Genomic DNA, 13141 nt, shown 5'->3' with positions numbered 1-13141 from the left:
TGGTACAAAGGGTGTTCTGGGGGCTGCATGGAGGAGGGACCAGATCGGGGAGGCAGGCCAAGGGGCCCATCATAGAGTGGGCTTGGGGGTGGATGGACAAATGGGTTTAGATTTGAAGTTACTTAGCAGGTGGAATCAGAGAAAGGCAAGAGAGAGTGAGCATGTGAGCACTTAGGCTTGGGTGACCAGGCACTCTCCATTGGCCGGCAGAGCCAACATGCATGATGAAGGTGTGCTGACCCTTCACACAAAGGTCTGAAGACCCTTCACACAAGCTGTGTGACCCCTAAGTGCATATCATCTTACACTGCAGGAAAAGTGGCCCCTGAACCTCCAACTACAGGCTGGAGATACAATGGAGGGACAAGAAATGGAAATGCTAAGGCGAGCTTCCTGGGAGAGAGGCATCCTGCCCCTGCTCCTTTTCTCAGAAGCAGAGGGTTGCCGGGATGAACGCAAAGGCTGGAGGCTTCACTTAGGTTTTTCCTGACCCTTCACTTGGGTTTTTCCTGACCCTTCACATTCATTTAATTCCATGGCAGGAAGTTTTTCTTATGAATGACTTCAATCTTTCTGCTGCCTCAGAGTCTCATTCCCCCAGAGCATTCAGCTCCGCACCTGTGCAGGCGCCCACCTGCCCCATCTTACCTCATTCACTCATGCACTCATAAGCTGTTACTGAGCAGCTGTGCTGGGCGCTGAGCCACCCATCCCTGAGCCAAGATGTTCACAATCGAAGGAGGCAAACATGTCAAGACACAATTCCAGGCCAGTGTGACAACAGTCCCTGAGTGCTGGCCCGGTCTCAGCTGCACCCTCCTCCAAATACTGCACCTAAATCCAAGCCTCCGTGATGCTCCAAAGAGGCGGCTGGCTGGGAGGCCAGGGCCTTGGTGCCCTGGTATTGAGACTCTGGGCAATGTCTGGTCCTTTCCTGGGCCTCCATTTCTCATCTGTACAATGGGCGTAATAGGAATGTGTGTTACTGAGTATTTAAAATTGCCTAGGCACTGTGCTATGTGCTTTCATGGATAATGTTATGTGGCGCTTTGCTTACTAGTTAATGAATTCATCCAGGTAAAGCATTTATTCAGCACATTCCTGCTCTGTAGTAGGCACTCAGTAATATCTCCCCTATTTTGCAGACCAAGAAACTGAGGGACTGGTTAAATAATTTGCCTAAGGTAACAGAGTCAGTTAGAGGCAGAAGAGGAATTTGAATTGGGTCCCATATCCCCAGGTACTGCTCCACCTGCCAAGGCCTGGGGGCCTCTGGAAGGGCTCTCAGGCCCAGGTGGTGTCTGGCTGGCTTCTGAAGGACTATGAACCATCAACAGGTTCTTCTGCACCAGCCGGTGCAGCCCAGGTCTCTCCCTGGAGGAGCCTCGGGTTTAGATGCTGATGCCCAGCAGGAGGGTGGGAGGTGGGAGGACTCTGGAGAGAGGGAGATGTCATAACCACCAGCCTGATGCTGCTGCCCCCACAAATCCCCCAGGCTTCACTACAGCCTGGGGGCCTGAGAAGGCAGACATTGTCCCCCTTTGTCATTTTGGGGAACTCAGGAAAAGGGGGAGGAGGAACCAGCTGGTCTTAGCCCTCCTAAGATTCAGAATGCACTGCTGCTGATTATATTGCCTTCATTTCCCCACTGGGCCCCTTGGCTCTGAGTCCTCAGCTCCCAGCACAGGGCCTGGCACAGAGGAAGAGACCAGTGAAAGTTTGTTGACTGACTGACTGACTGAATGCTCGCTAGCCTTCTGTGTCCTATCTTGTACTCTGCTCGCCTGCCCCCACACTATGGCCTCAAGCATGATCAAACACAGATCTGAACTTGTTACTCCCTGGCTGAAAACCCATCCATGGCTCCCCACTGCTCTCCAGAAAGTCCCCACTCTTGGCCTGGCATTCAAGGCCCCTCTTTTTCTGGGCCCTGCCTTCCCTTCATGAACCCTTGTGCTTCTGCTCCAACAGAAACAGTGTGTGTGCATGCTTGCGCATGTGTGTTCCTCCAAACCTCTGCTGAGGGCATTTCCCCCTGCCTGGAAAGCCCTTCCCTCCCAAGTCCTAGTTTACCCATTCATTCTTGAATGTCTGGCACAAATGCCACTTCCCGTGAAGCCTTCTGGGACCCACCCCCACCCAGGTAGGATGTGTCTCTTTTCATCTTTGTATGTACTTGTAGGGACCAGTTGTCTTACCTATCAGCACCTCTGGAATTCCTGTGAGTTCTTTCCTTTTGCATCTCCCCTGCACAGAGATCTGGAAGCCAGAATGATTCACCTCTGTGCCCTGGGCCCAGGCTGGCAATGAAAGCTTTATTTTTATTTTTTCAGATGGAGTTTCACTCTTGTTGCCCAGGCTGGAGTGCAATGGCATGATCTCGGCTTACTGCAACTTCCACCTCCCGGGTTCAAGTGACTCTCCTGCCTCAGCCTCCTGAGTAGCTGGAATTACAGATGCACACCACCACGCCTGGCTAATTTTTTGTATTTTTAGTAGAGATGGGTTTCACCAGTCTGGAACTCCTGACCTCAAGTCATTCGCCTGCCTTGGCCTCCCAAAGTGTTGGGATTACAGGCATGAGCCACTGCGCCCGGCCAATGAAAGCTTATTGAGAGAATAATGTTCTACATCTGCCAACAGGAGAGACAGAGAGAGAAGAGAGCTACAGAGTGACAGCATGCAGAAGTGGAGAGTATGACAGGCCCACAGAGACATGGCAGGCAGAGCCCTGAGGGGCAGAGGTTGCCATGAGAGGCCTGACTCACCTGGCTTTTGTCCAGAGCATCCCGGACCACCTGGCTTGAGCAGCCTGCATGGCAGGGTGTGATGTATTCCACACGAGTGCTCGGGTCGCAGACAGGGTTAAAGCCGTCCAATGGGCAGGAGCAGGCCTCCATGCAGCTTGGAAACAGCTCCAGCCCAGGCTGGGCACTGGTGGGAGAGAAGGCCAGTAGGGTTGTCCTGGCTTCCCTCCCTTAGGCCACTAGCTGGGGCCTCCTCGGCCCTGTAGCTGAGAGCAATGGCCAGAGATTTCAGCTCCACACAGGATTTTCATCATCAGGGCTGCCCGATGATGGTGTGATAGTGAGCTCCTTGCAATGAAGACGGGCAAGTATGGAGACAGGCCCCCTCAATCCTACAAGCCTTTGAGCTTCTTCAAACATCTCTGCACCTCAGTGACCCTTCTACAGGGTATACAAGATAAATTCCTCCCAGAAGTTAGTGTCAGATGAAGAGTATCTTTCCCTCAATGAGCTTCCTTTCTCTGAAAATCAATGATTGCTTCCCTTCTCAGAAAATCAGAGCTATGAGTGTGGGACCCGATCAGGAGACCTGACCACCCGTGGGATCTCCAGCCTGTTCCTGCCTCTCTGGGCCTCAGTTTCTCTGCCTGTCACGGCCATCCTGCAGTCTCACTCCCACCACCCTGTTCACTGTGTCCACGGCACATTTTAGTCCCACCTGCCTCCCTCCGAGAGCCTGTTCCCAAATCCCCAGGGTGCCCCAGCTCCAGGTGGCCAGGGCAAGGTGAAGGTGGGCAGGGGCAGGAGGTCAGAGGGAGGCTTAGTCTGAGGGGGAGGTCACCCTGGGAGGAGGGCAGGGAGGTAGCCCCTGGGACTCACAGTGTCACCTGGCTTCACGCTAGTGGGGAGCACAGCTAACCTGCCAGGGAGACAGAGGCCCAGAGAGGCTGTGCCTTTCAGGGTCACACAGGGGTCCAGTGGCCAGGCTGCGGAGGAGGCCAGAGGCGGAAGCTGGAGGTTCCTGTCTTGGGCTTGGGGTGGGTGTGGGGCAGAGACCCAGGATGATCAGTGAGGCTGGGACTGGTGCTTAGTGAAATGTCAGTTCCATGGGGAAGAGGGTGAGCAGGAGCTGGAGACAGTCTCTAGCCAGGGTGTGGAGTGGGGAAGTGGGGCATGGGGCAAAGTGAGCTCCTCTCCCTCCCTGGGGTGAGGGGGCACTCCATCTGAGAGGGAAGGAAGATCATCAGCCACAAAATATTTCCTCTTCCTCCTCTGCCAGACAGTGTTCGTGTGTGTCTGACAACGTCTTGGCACATCTCCCTCGGGGTGGGGATGGAGTGGGAAGGCTGGCACTGTCTGAGCTGAGGGCCCATCAGGAGGCAGTGCCAGGGGACTCTGCCAAGGGTGAAGCACTTCCCAGAACCCTCTGCTAGCAGCTGGAAGGCTGAGCAGATAAGAGCTAGGGGGCTCTTCCTCCGCTCCTCGCTCTTATTGACCACCTGGAGCTGATTGCTTTGGTGGGGAGTGTCCTGGCTCCAGGCTCTACCCTGTTCCAGCTGTGGGGTGACTTCACCTCTCTGAGCCTTGCTGTACTCATCTGTGAAATGGGGCTAATAACAGGACCCATTACAGAGATCCCGTGGGGATTCAGTGAGACGTAACATGGGAAGACGCTGAGCCAAGGGAGACCTTCGGTTCTTGCAGCTGTTAGTACCTGCGGTTGTGCAGGAATATGGAAAGTTCTTCTTGCCTAGCTCAGTTGGTCCCAGACGGTCTCTTCAGTGAATTAGAACCCAGAGCTTAGTGAATAAATCGCAAGAATTTAGATGAGAACACAGGTGACATGAGATGTCAAAGCTAAGGTGTGAAAGGGAGAAGAGAGATGGGGCATGTGGGATGAGCTGACTTTTTCTCCCATGCATATTTAAAAAATTGTGATAAAATATCCATTTACTTTTTACTCTAAAAATCATTTGATTGAGGACCTGCCTCCCTCCTCAGACCAGGGACTTCCTGAGGACGTGGCTAAACCCCCGCTGCAGTGCCTAGAACAAGGCTCTGCACACGGGAAGCCCCAGGCTAGAGAGCAGAGTTGCCTCCCTATGTGGGAAAAGAGGGGCAGAGAATGAAAGGGGGAGGAGGGAGGGGAGATGGGGGAGAGATCAGCAAGGGTGGGACCTGGGACAGACAGGGAAGGGCTGGGTGCTCTTTGGCCCTGAGCTGAGCCCCCGACAACCATGCAGGAGGACTCCTGGTGATGAAAGCTGGCACCTGGGTGGAGGCAGAAGATGCCAAGCAAGGAGTGGGGACAGAGAAAGTTGGGAAATTCTAGCTGAGTGTTGGGCCAATCTAAGCCTGGAGCAGTTTCCAGGAAAAATGAAATCATTCTGGAGAAGAGGCAGGAATGTGACTTCCAACATCCTCTCCAAGAAGGCTCCCAAGGGTGAAGGTGTGAGGGAGAATTGGAGAGAGAGAAATCAAGAGACTTCCTCCCGGAGGGCAGAGGCAGGTGCTGCCTCACAGATGTGGAAAAAGAATTCTGTAATTTTAGAGTCATGGAATATCAGAATTTTAGCTCCCAAGCTCTAAAACCCAAAATATCAGAGGTCTGCTGTCCAATCTTTTCCCAGTGTCTGAGTCCCCTCTGCAGCCTCCCTGATAGGGGCCATCCAGCCCCTTGCTCACTCTCTTGTCCCCTCTCATCCCCGGGATGGAGAGCATGCTCCCTCCTGGGCAGGCCATTCCGCTGGCTGAGCTGGGTCCTGGCTCCTGTGATGCAGCCTCTGGCCCATCTCTGTTGGGTCCACAGGGCTTGGTCACTCTGGAGATGCCATCCCATGGATGGCTCTGCCCTGTCTCAGCCTCCACACCCTCCCGGGCTTGAGAGTTTCTGCCCCTGAAGTCTCATCCATGCCCCTTCCAGTGGTGCCTGACACCTACCCTGGAGCCTTCTGGAGCACCCGACTGCTTGACTCGAATCTCTAAAGGGCTGTTAAGCAGAGTTGGGGAGGCGAGATTTGAGGCAGGGGGTGCCCTGCCATCCTGGCCTTTGCCCAGGGACCCTGTCCTCCCTGTCCCGTCCTCCCAGGCTTGCCTTTACGTGCCCACGCACACACTCACCTACTCTGGTGGGTGATGCCTGCAATCTGATGGCTGGGGCAGCCGATAAAGAAGAGCGGCAGGCTGAAGAAGAGGCACAGCAGCATCCCCAGCAGGCAAAGAGCACCGCATCCCACAGGGCCCAGGTGGAGGCGCTTGACCAGGATGCCACCCACCACGATGCCCACGATGACCGAAGGGAAGGAGAGGCAGCCAATGAGCAGGTTGGCGTAGGAGGCTGTGATGGAAAACTGGCGCTCCAGGAACTTGGGCAGGAAGGTGGCCATGCCCGCAGCCATGGATGACAAGCATACCTGGGACAGGACCACCAGCAGGAAGATGGGGTGGCGTAGGGTCTGCAGCAGCACCCTGGGGAAGACTGTGGGGGTGAGTGCAGAGGAGCTCAGGGCAGGCAGGGCAGCCAAGCTGTCCAGCAGAGACTGCCCTCCTGCCCTGCTCAGTTCAAGCAGTTCCATTCCTTCCAACCAGCAATGAATTTTATCCCATTTGACTCCATTCCATTTATTCTAGTTTTTTTTTTTTTGTTTTTTGTTTTGAGACGGAGTCTTTCTCTGTTGCCCAGGCTGGAGTGCAGTGGCACAATCTCAGCTCACTGCAACCTCTGCCTCCTGGGTTCAAGTGATTCTTGGCCTCAGACTCCTGAGTGGCTGAAACTGCAAGCGTGCACCACCATGTTGGCTAATTTTTGTATTTTTAGTAGAGATGAGTTTTGCTATGTTGGCTAAGCTGGTCTCGAAACCTAGGCCTCAAGAAGTCCACCCACCTTGGCCTCCCAAAGTGCTAGGATTACAGACGTGAGCTACTACGCCTGGCCCTTGTTCTAGTTCATTTTTGAATTTCTGTTTCATTTTGTTCCACTTAGTTAGACTATATCTTATTTGTTGTGTTTTTTTTTTCCATTCAATTCTATTCAGTTCCATATAGTTCTGGTCCATGCCATCCTATTTGATTCAATTTCATCCATCCCATCCCATGTCATTTCATTTTTTCTATTCTACGTATTCATTCATCTTCCCTGCCCCACCCAGTTCTTTCCATCCTGTCCTGCTACAGCTTTTTCCAAGCCACCCAGGCCTCCATCCTCCCTCGCATCCCAAACAGAGGCCCCAGTCCCCTTCCCTGACCTCCCTATTCCTAGCTTTTATTTCTCCATAGCCCTCTACCTAATGTACTATACCTTTCACTCATCTAGCTGTTTTATTGTCACCCTACCAGAATGTAAGCCTTCTTTAAAAGATCAGGGGGTTTTGTTTGTTGTGTTAATTACTAAATCTCCAGAGGCTGGGATATAGGAGGCACCTGAATTCATGGAATGAAGGAAGGTATGAATGGATATATGGACTAATATGTGATCAAATGTCAGTATGTCCGGGGCAGAATCAAAGACCTCCAGAGAAGGTGAAATCTGAGTCTGTTTGGTGCTGGGCGACTTCCTGGAAGTGGGACAGAGCTAGGGCCTAAAGAATGGGGAGCAGGGGAGATCTGGGGAGGTGAAGCGAGAAGGAAAAGGAATTGAGTAGGGGCCCAGGAGGGGCAAATACTTGGAGGCAGGACAAAAAGTGACTGTTTTGGCAAAAAATTACCTCCCCAGTCTCCTGCTAGCTCCTAAAATGGTGCCTCATTCGCAGGTTGCCCCCATTGCAAGTGTGCTAAACTAAAGGGCACAAAAGGGTGGGTAAGTCCTTTCCTCTCTGGGCTCCAGCAGCCAAGTGATGCTCATTGGTAGGGACAGCCCAGGTGAAAGTGTCAAGGACACTTTCTGTTCAACACATGAAATCCTCTCTCCACTAACATGTGTTTCTGCCTGCAGTAGGCAAGACTGAAGTCAAATATAAGGTATGGAGGGAGAGGAGCAAACCACTTGCCAGGCCGGGCTGGTGGAGCCATGGGGGTTCTCTGGGCCAGGTGGGGGCTCCTTCTGTTCCTGCAGCAGCAGGACCAGGGCCTCTGTCACGGGAAGATTTCTGTCTGTCCACAGAGCAGAGCCAAGCCAGCTGGTTCCCTAGCCCCCTGGGCCAGGTTAGGATCTGTTTCCTTGGGAGCCAGAAAATAAAGACAAACAGTTCAGGAGGGGTGGGTGGGGACTGTGGAATTCCCCCTTTTCTGTGCCAGGCCTGCCTCCTGTCCCTGGCTCCTTGCTGCACACCATGCATTTAACTAGCATTAGAGTGAAGAGGTATGAGGCTCGCTGTGACCCCAGGTAGCTGCTCAGCCTTCTTGCCATAAGCTGCTCTGGCCAGGGCATCTGAGGCCTTATATTGAGCCATGAATTTCAATCTGGCATGGTCCAGGTTGTACAGGTGTCCCTACTGCATGGTAGAGTCTAGAGAGGGACACGGGCTCGCCCAAGTTCATCCAGAGGCCAGTTTAGGGCCAGGAGTTTCCTAGGGTCTCCTGACTCCTAGTACAAAGTCCACTCTCCCTTCTATCCTCCTCCCCCCATCCTGTGCCTCTCTGGCTGCCTGACTCCAGAGGGCTCCATCTCATGGATTGCTTCCAGTCCATTCTCCTGCACTGATCACTGCAGTGTGCTTTATAGCCATCCCCCATCTCTCCTCAGCATTCACAGCCTGGCACTGGAATAGATGGAAAATTCCTGGAGGGCAGAGACTATGCCTTTCACTAAGATAGGGCTACCTGCAGAGGAATTCCAGGGCCCATCTCCAGCTCTGAGGCAGATCTTTCCCATGAGACAGGGCTTCCCTTAGCACAGCACAGTGTCTCCCCCATCTGACAAGCCAGGGCCTCCCTCAAGTCAGTGACTCTGTCTTCCTCATCAGCCAGGAGCCTCACCCAGCTACAGGCCAGGTTTCCTCTGTCAAATAGAACAGGTTCTCCCTCAGTCTAGGGACTATGCTTCTTCCAATTAGTTAGGGGCTTCCCTTAACTCAAGGGCAATGTCTCCCCCATTAGACAGGAACCTCCTCTAGTTCAAGGACTACGTCTCCCTTATCAGACAGGGGCCTTCTCCATCGCAGAGGTCAGGTCTCTTCCTTCAGACAAGGCAGGGTCTCGCTCCATTCGGGGACTACGTATCCTCCATCAGAGAGATTGTATCTCTCGCATTAGACAGGGGCTTCCCCCAGCTCAGAGACTGTCTCCCCCATCTGACAGGGGCCTTTCCTAGCTCAGGGATTATCTTTCCCCAAGAGTATAGGGCACCTCCAGCTGAAGGACCATGGTTCCTCCTCCCTCGGCCTTCCCTGTGGCACCAGGTGGTCAAGGCCAGGCCCTAGAGTCAGACTGGCCCCTGGAGCTCAGCAGAAGCCAGGCTGGCTCACCAGCCACAGGGCCTGAGGGCACCCCTGACCTGATTCCCTCCAGGCTCATGTAGAAGCTGAAACCACCAGAGACAATCTGGCCTAGAACACTTGCTCTAGGTTCCAATTTCAGCAGCTTCCCTCCGGGCAGAAGCCCAAACAGTGATTAATAAGCAATTCAGCAGCGCAGAGTGCTGGGGCCTAATAGCATCTGGGGGTGGCCTGAGGCTAGGGAGTCCCGGCCCTTGCCTCTAGGCCCAGCACCATGCACGGAGTCCAAGCCCTCTCTTTCCCTGGGAGTGCTGAAAAAACTGGGAGCTAGATTACCGATATCCCAACATCAAGTCTTTTTTTTTTTTTTTTCAGACAGGGTTTCTCTCAGTCACCCAGGTTGGAGCGCAGAGGCGAGATCACAGCTCACTGCAGCCTCAAACTCCCAGGTTCAAGCGATCCTCCCACCTCAGCCTCCACAGTAGCTTGGACCACAGGCATGCACCACCAAGCCTGGCTAATTCTTTATTTTTTATTTTTATTTCTGTAGAGGCAGGGTCTCCTTATGTTGTCCAGGTTGGTCGCAAACTCCTGGGCTCAAGAGGTCCTCCTGCCTTGGTCCCCCAAAGTGCTGGCATTACAGGTGTGAGCCACCATGTCCTGCCCCAACATCAAATCTTACGAAGCTCTTCCCAAGAATAGGCTTAATTCCTTCCTGTTGCAGAAATCCTCAGTAAGGACTATGAAGCAACTCCTGTGGACATACCCTCCTAAACCACAGGCAGCTCAATTTACTACCCTAGGGCATGGTCAGAATAACGGTGGAACAAGAGTAATAATTGAAATAATTGTACCTTATATATAAGTACAGTTTTTTTAATAACATAAAGAGGCTTTCCATTTTTCATCTCATTTGATTCTCATAATAGCCCTTGAGACAGGCAGAGCAAGGATTATTGACCCAATCTTCCAGATAAGGAAACTCAATTTAGAAAAGGAAACTAACTTCTTTAAGATTGTACACTTGTCACTGTTAGGGGCAGGACTCAAATCCAAGTCTTCTGACCTGCCATCCAGTGCTCTGTAAGAGGTGGGCACACGGCAGACACTCAATCAATGCCCCTGGGGTCATAATCTTGAGAAAGAATGGCCTGGTCATAATGTGTACTCTGGTTACTGATAGACTGAGTTCGTAGTCTCAGGATCATAGCCTCAAGGATGTTAGATCATTGAGTCTACTCCTGGCTATATAGATGGGGAAACGGAGGCCCAGAAAGGAGCGGGGATCAGGGACAAAAGCCCAGGTTCTGGATTTTAGCCCAGAGCTCTCTCCGCCAATGCCAGTGTCTGGGAACTTGACAATTTCCTGATGGCCTCCCATTTGCAGGCTTAGTGGCGGGTGGGAGGAGAGGAAGGGTCATAGATGAGCCAGCACAGGCCTGACCTTCAGGAGCACAGGCCCAGATCTGAACTGATCTAGAAGCCCTGAGGGTTCTGAGAACCAAAGAGGGAGGGAAGTGGCCTTGCTGGCTGGGAGAGCTGGACATGTGGAGAAAGTAGTGGCTTTTGAGCTGGACCTAGAGGGATAGGGAAGGTTTTTTGTTGTTGTTGTTTTTGTTGTTTTTGAAATGAAGTCTCTGTCTGCTGGAGTGCAGTGGTGTGATCTTGGCTCACTGCAACCTCCACCTCCCGGGTTCAAGTGATTCTTCTGCCTCAGCCTCCCAAGTGGCTGGGACTACAGGTGCCCGCCATCATGCCCAGCTAATTTTTGTATTTTTAGTAGAGACAGGGTTTAACCATGTTGGCCAGTCTGGTACCGAACTTCTGACCTCAAGTGATCCGTCCACCTTGGCCTCCCAAAGTGCTGGGATTACAGGCATGAGCCTCAACACCTGGCCCATAGGGAAGGTTTTGAAAGCAATAAAAAATGATGGTCCAGGCAGAGAGGATTGCATGTGCAAAGACTCACAAGGAGTAGATGGTGCTCATGAGGGGTCTGCAGGTAGAGAAGATGAATCAAGAAAGGCAGGAAGGACTGGATCCTGACAATCTCGAGGGCCCCTCTGGCCCTGGCTCCCCATAACCTGGTCTGAGCTGACTTACCTTTAATGAACTGGATCACAGTCAGGTTTGGTGCAATCTGGACTAGGCCATCCTGCTTCTTCGTGGAGTCCCCAGGGCTCTGCTTAGAGGGAGAGTCCTTGACCTGAAGGAGACACAAAACCAAGGACAGTCTGCTGGATGCCAGCGATCCCACTCAGAGTTGGCTGTGGGCTGGGGAGGAGAGCTCTTGGAGAGGAGAGGGTGAGGACCCTGTCATCTCTTCAGGAGCAATTGAGGCCTGCAGTGTTCCATTTGTTCTTGGCCCTATAGGTACCCAACAAGTGGCTTTGAAAGAATGAATAAAATGCTTGTGGTTAAACTTTGTCATCAACCAGTATCCACGTGGGTTAGTTGTCATGACCACTATTAACATCATAATAATCACCAACATTTTTAGGAAAATCACCACCATAATCATCGTCATCATTTCTATTCCTCTCAGCTTAAATATCACCCTCATTCACATCACCCATATCGTTGTGACTAAGTGACAAATTTAGTCATGACATTACCATCACGATATGATGATTGTTATTGTTGTCTCTGTCATGATCACCACCACCAGCACAATCATCATTATCACTGTCACCTGAACCTTCAGAATCACCACCACCATGATGGTGATCAGAATCATCAATATCATTATACTGTCTCTAACATCATCATCACTACCACTGTCTTCACCAAGATCAGTATCACCAGCCTCATCTCCATTGCCACTGCCATCATCACCACCAATGTTACCCAAAACACCAACACACCAATCCAGTCAATCTTCACTCCCACTGTCACTGCTCCTCTTGGATGAATCAAGCCACACCCAGAGGATGGGCTCAGCTTTGGGTCCAAGCTCTGAAGATTCCCATGGACACCCTGGAGTGTGTCCCTCCACCTGGGTGGGGACGGCCTATGTGCAACTCTTGAAAAAGAGGAGAAGAGAATATCATGTGTGTGGACGGAGTGGGCACAATCACCATCTTCTGATTGCAGAAATAAGAAAGGAAATAATGATAAATAACGGTTAATGCTTACTAAGCACTTACTGTATGCTGGGCACTGTTCTAATGACTAATGCATAACTTACTGAAACCTCACAACCTCCTGAAGTATATACATCCCTACCAACAACTTGGAGAAGGAAATAAGAGTCAAAAATCATTTTTAAAAAACGAAGTAGATACCATAATAATCCTTTTTTGTCAGGTGATAAAACTGAGACACAGAGAGAAAATAACTTATTTCAACTTACTTCACACAGATAATAAGTGGTCCAGCTAGGATGTGAATCCAGACAGCTTGGCTCCAGAGCCTGAGCACTTCACTGGTACACCCTGAAGGAAGGGGGCAACCAAGGCCAAGGGCCTAGAGTACTCTACCTACATTTCTCTGACACAAAACTGTGTGAGGCAGGTACTATTACCGTGCACACTTTTTAGATGAGGAAACTAAATCTTGGAGAAGTTGCTATGGGCAAAGGGTCATTTGAATATAAGTGAGCAAGTGGAGTGTAATTTAGTTATTTTTCTATGTAGGCTGAGGTCAGAATTAAAAGCAAAAAATTCCCTGGAAGAAGACTTATGCCTAGGCCGAGTGTGATGGTTCGCGGCTGTAGTCCCAGCACTTTGGGAGCCTGAGGTGGGAGGATCGCTTGAGCCCAGGAGTTCAAGACCAGCCTGGGCAACATGGTCAAATCTTGTCTCTACTAAAAATAAAAATAAATCGGTTGGGCGTGGTGGCTCACACCTGTAATCTCAGCACTTTAGGAAGGTGAGGCCAGTGGATCACCTGAGGTCAGGAGTTCAAGACCAGCCTGGCCAACATGAAGAAACCCTGTCTCTACTAAAAATACAAAAATTAGCCAGGCATGGTGGCGCATGCCTGTAATCCCAGCTACTAGGGGGGCTGAGGCAAGAAGATCGC

The 13141-nt window shown here is 51.6% G+C and overlaps 1 protein-coding gene across 3 annotated transcripts in view; it reads right to left on the bottom strand.

Moving 5' to 3' along the window:
• SLCO2B1 (solute carrier organic anion transporter family member 2B1) overlaps nt 1–13141 on the bottom strand; it is a 55315-nt gene that overhangs the window by 6954 nt on the left and 35220 nt on the right. For all 3 annotated transcript variants that reach the window (XM_055282957.1, XM_055282958.1, XM_055282959.1), the window contains 3 exons: nt 11222–11324; nt 5868–6225; nt 2769–2934 (listed from right to left, as the gene is read on the bottom strand). In XM_055282957.1, the coding sequence (XP_055138932.1) occupies nt 2769–2934; nt 5868–6225; nt 11222–11324 (627 nt within the window). The remainder of the gene's footprint in view (nt 1–2768; nt 2935–5867; nt 6226–11221; nt 11325–13141) is intronic.

This window comes from Symphalangus syndactylus, chromosome 6 (assembly GCF_028878055.3).
Source record: "Symphalangus syndactylus isolate Jambi chromosome 6, NHGRI_mSymSyn1-v2.1_pri, whole genome shotgun sequence".
NCBI classification, from domain to species: domain Eukaryota; kingdom Metazoa; phylum Chordata; class Mammalia; order Primates; family Hylobatidae; genus Symphalangus; species Symphalangus syndactylus.
Note: the sequence above shows the minus strand (reverse complement) of the source record. Positions and strands in the feature narration are given on the sequence as shown.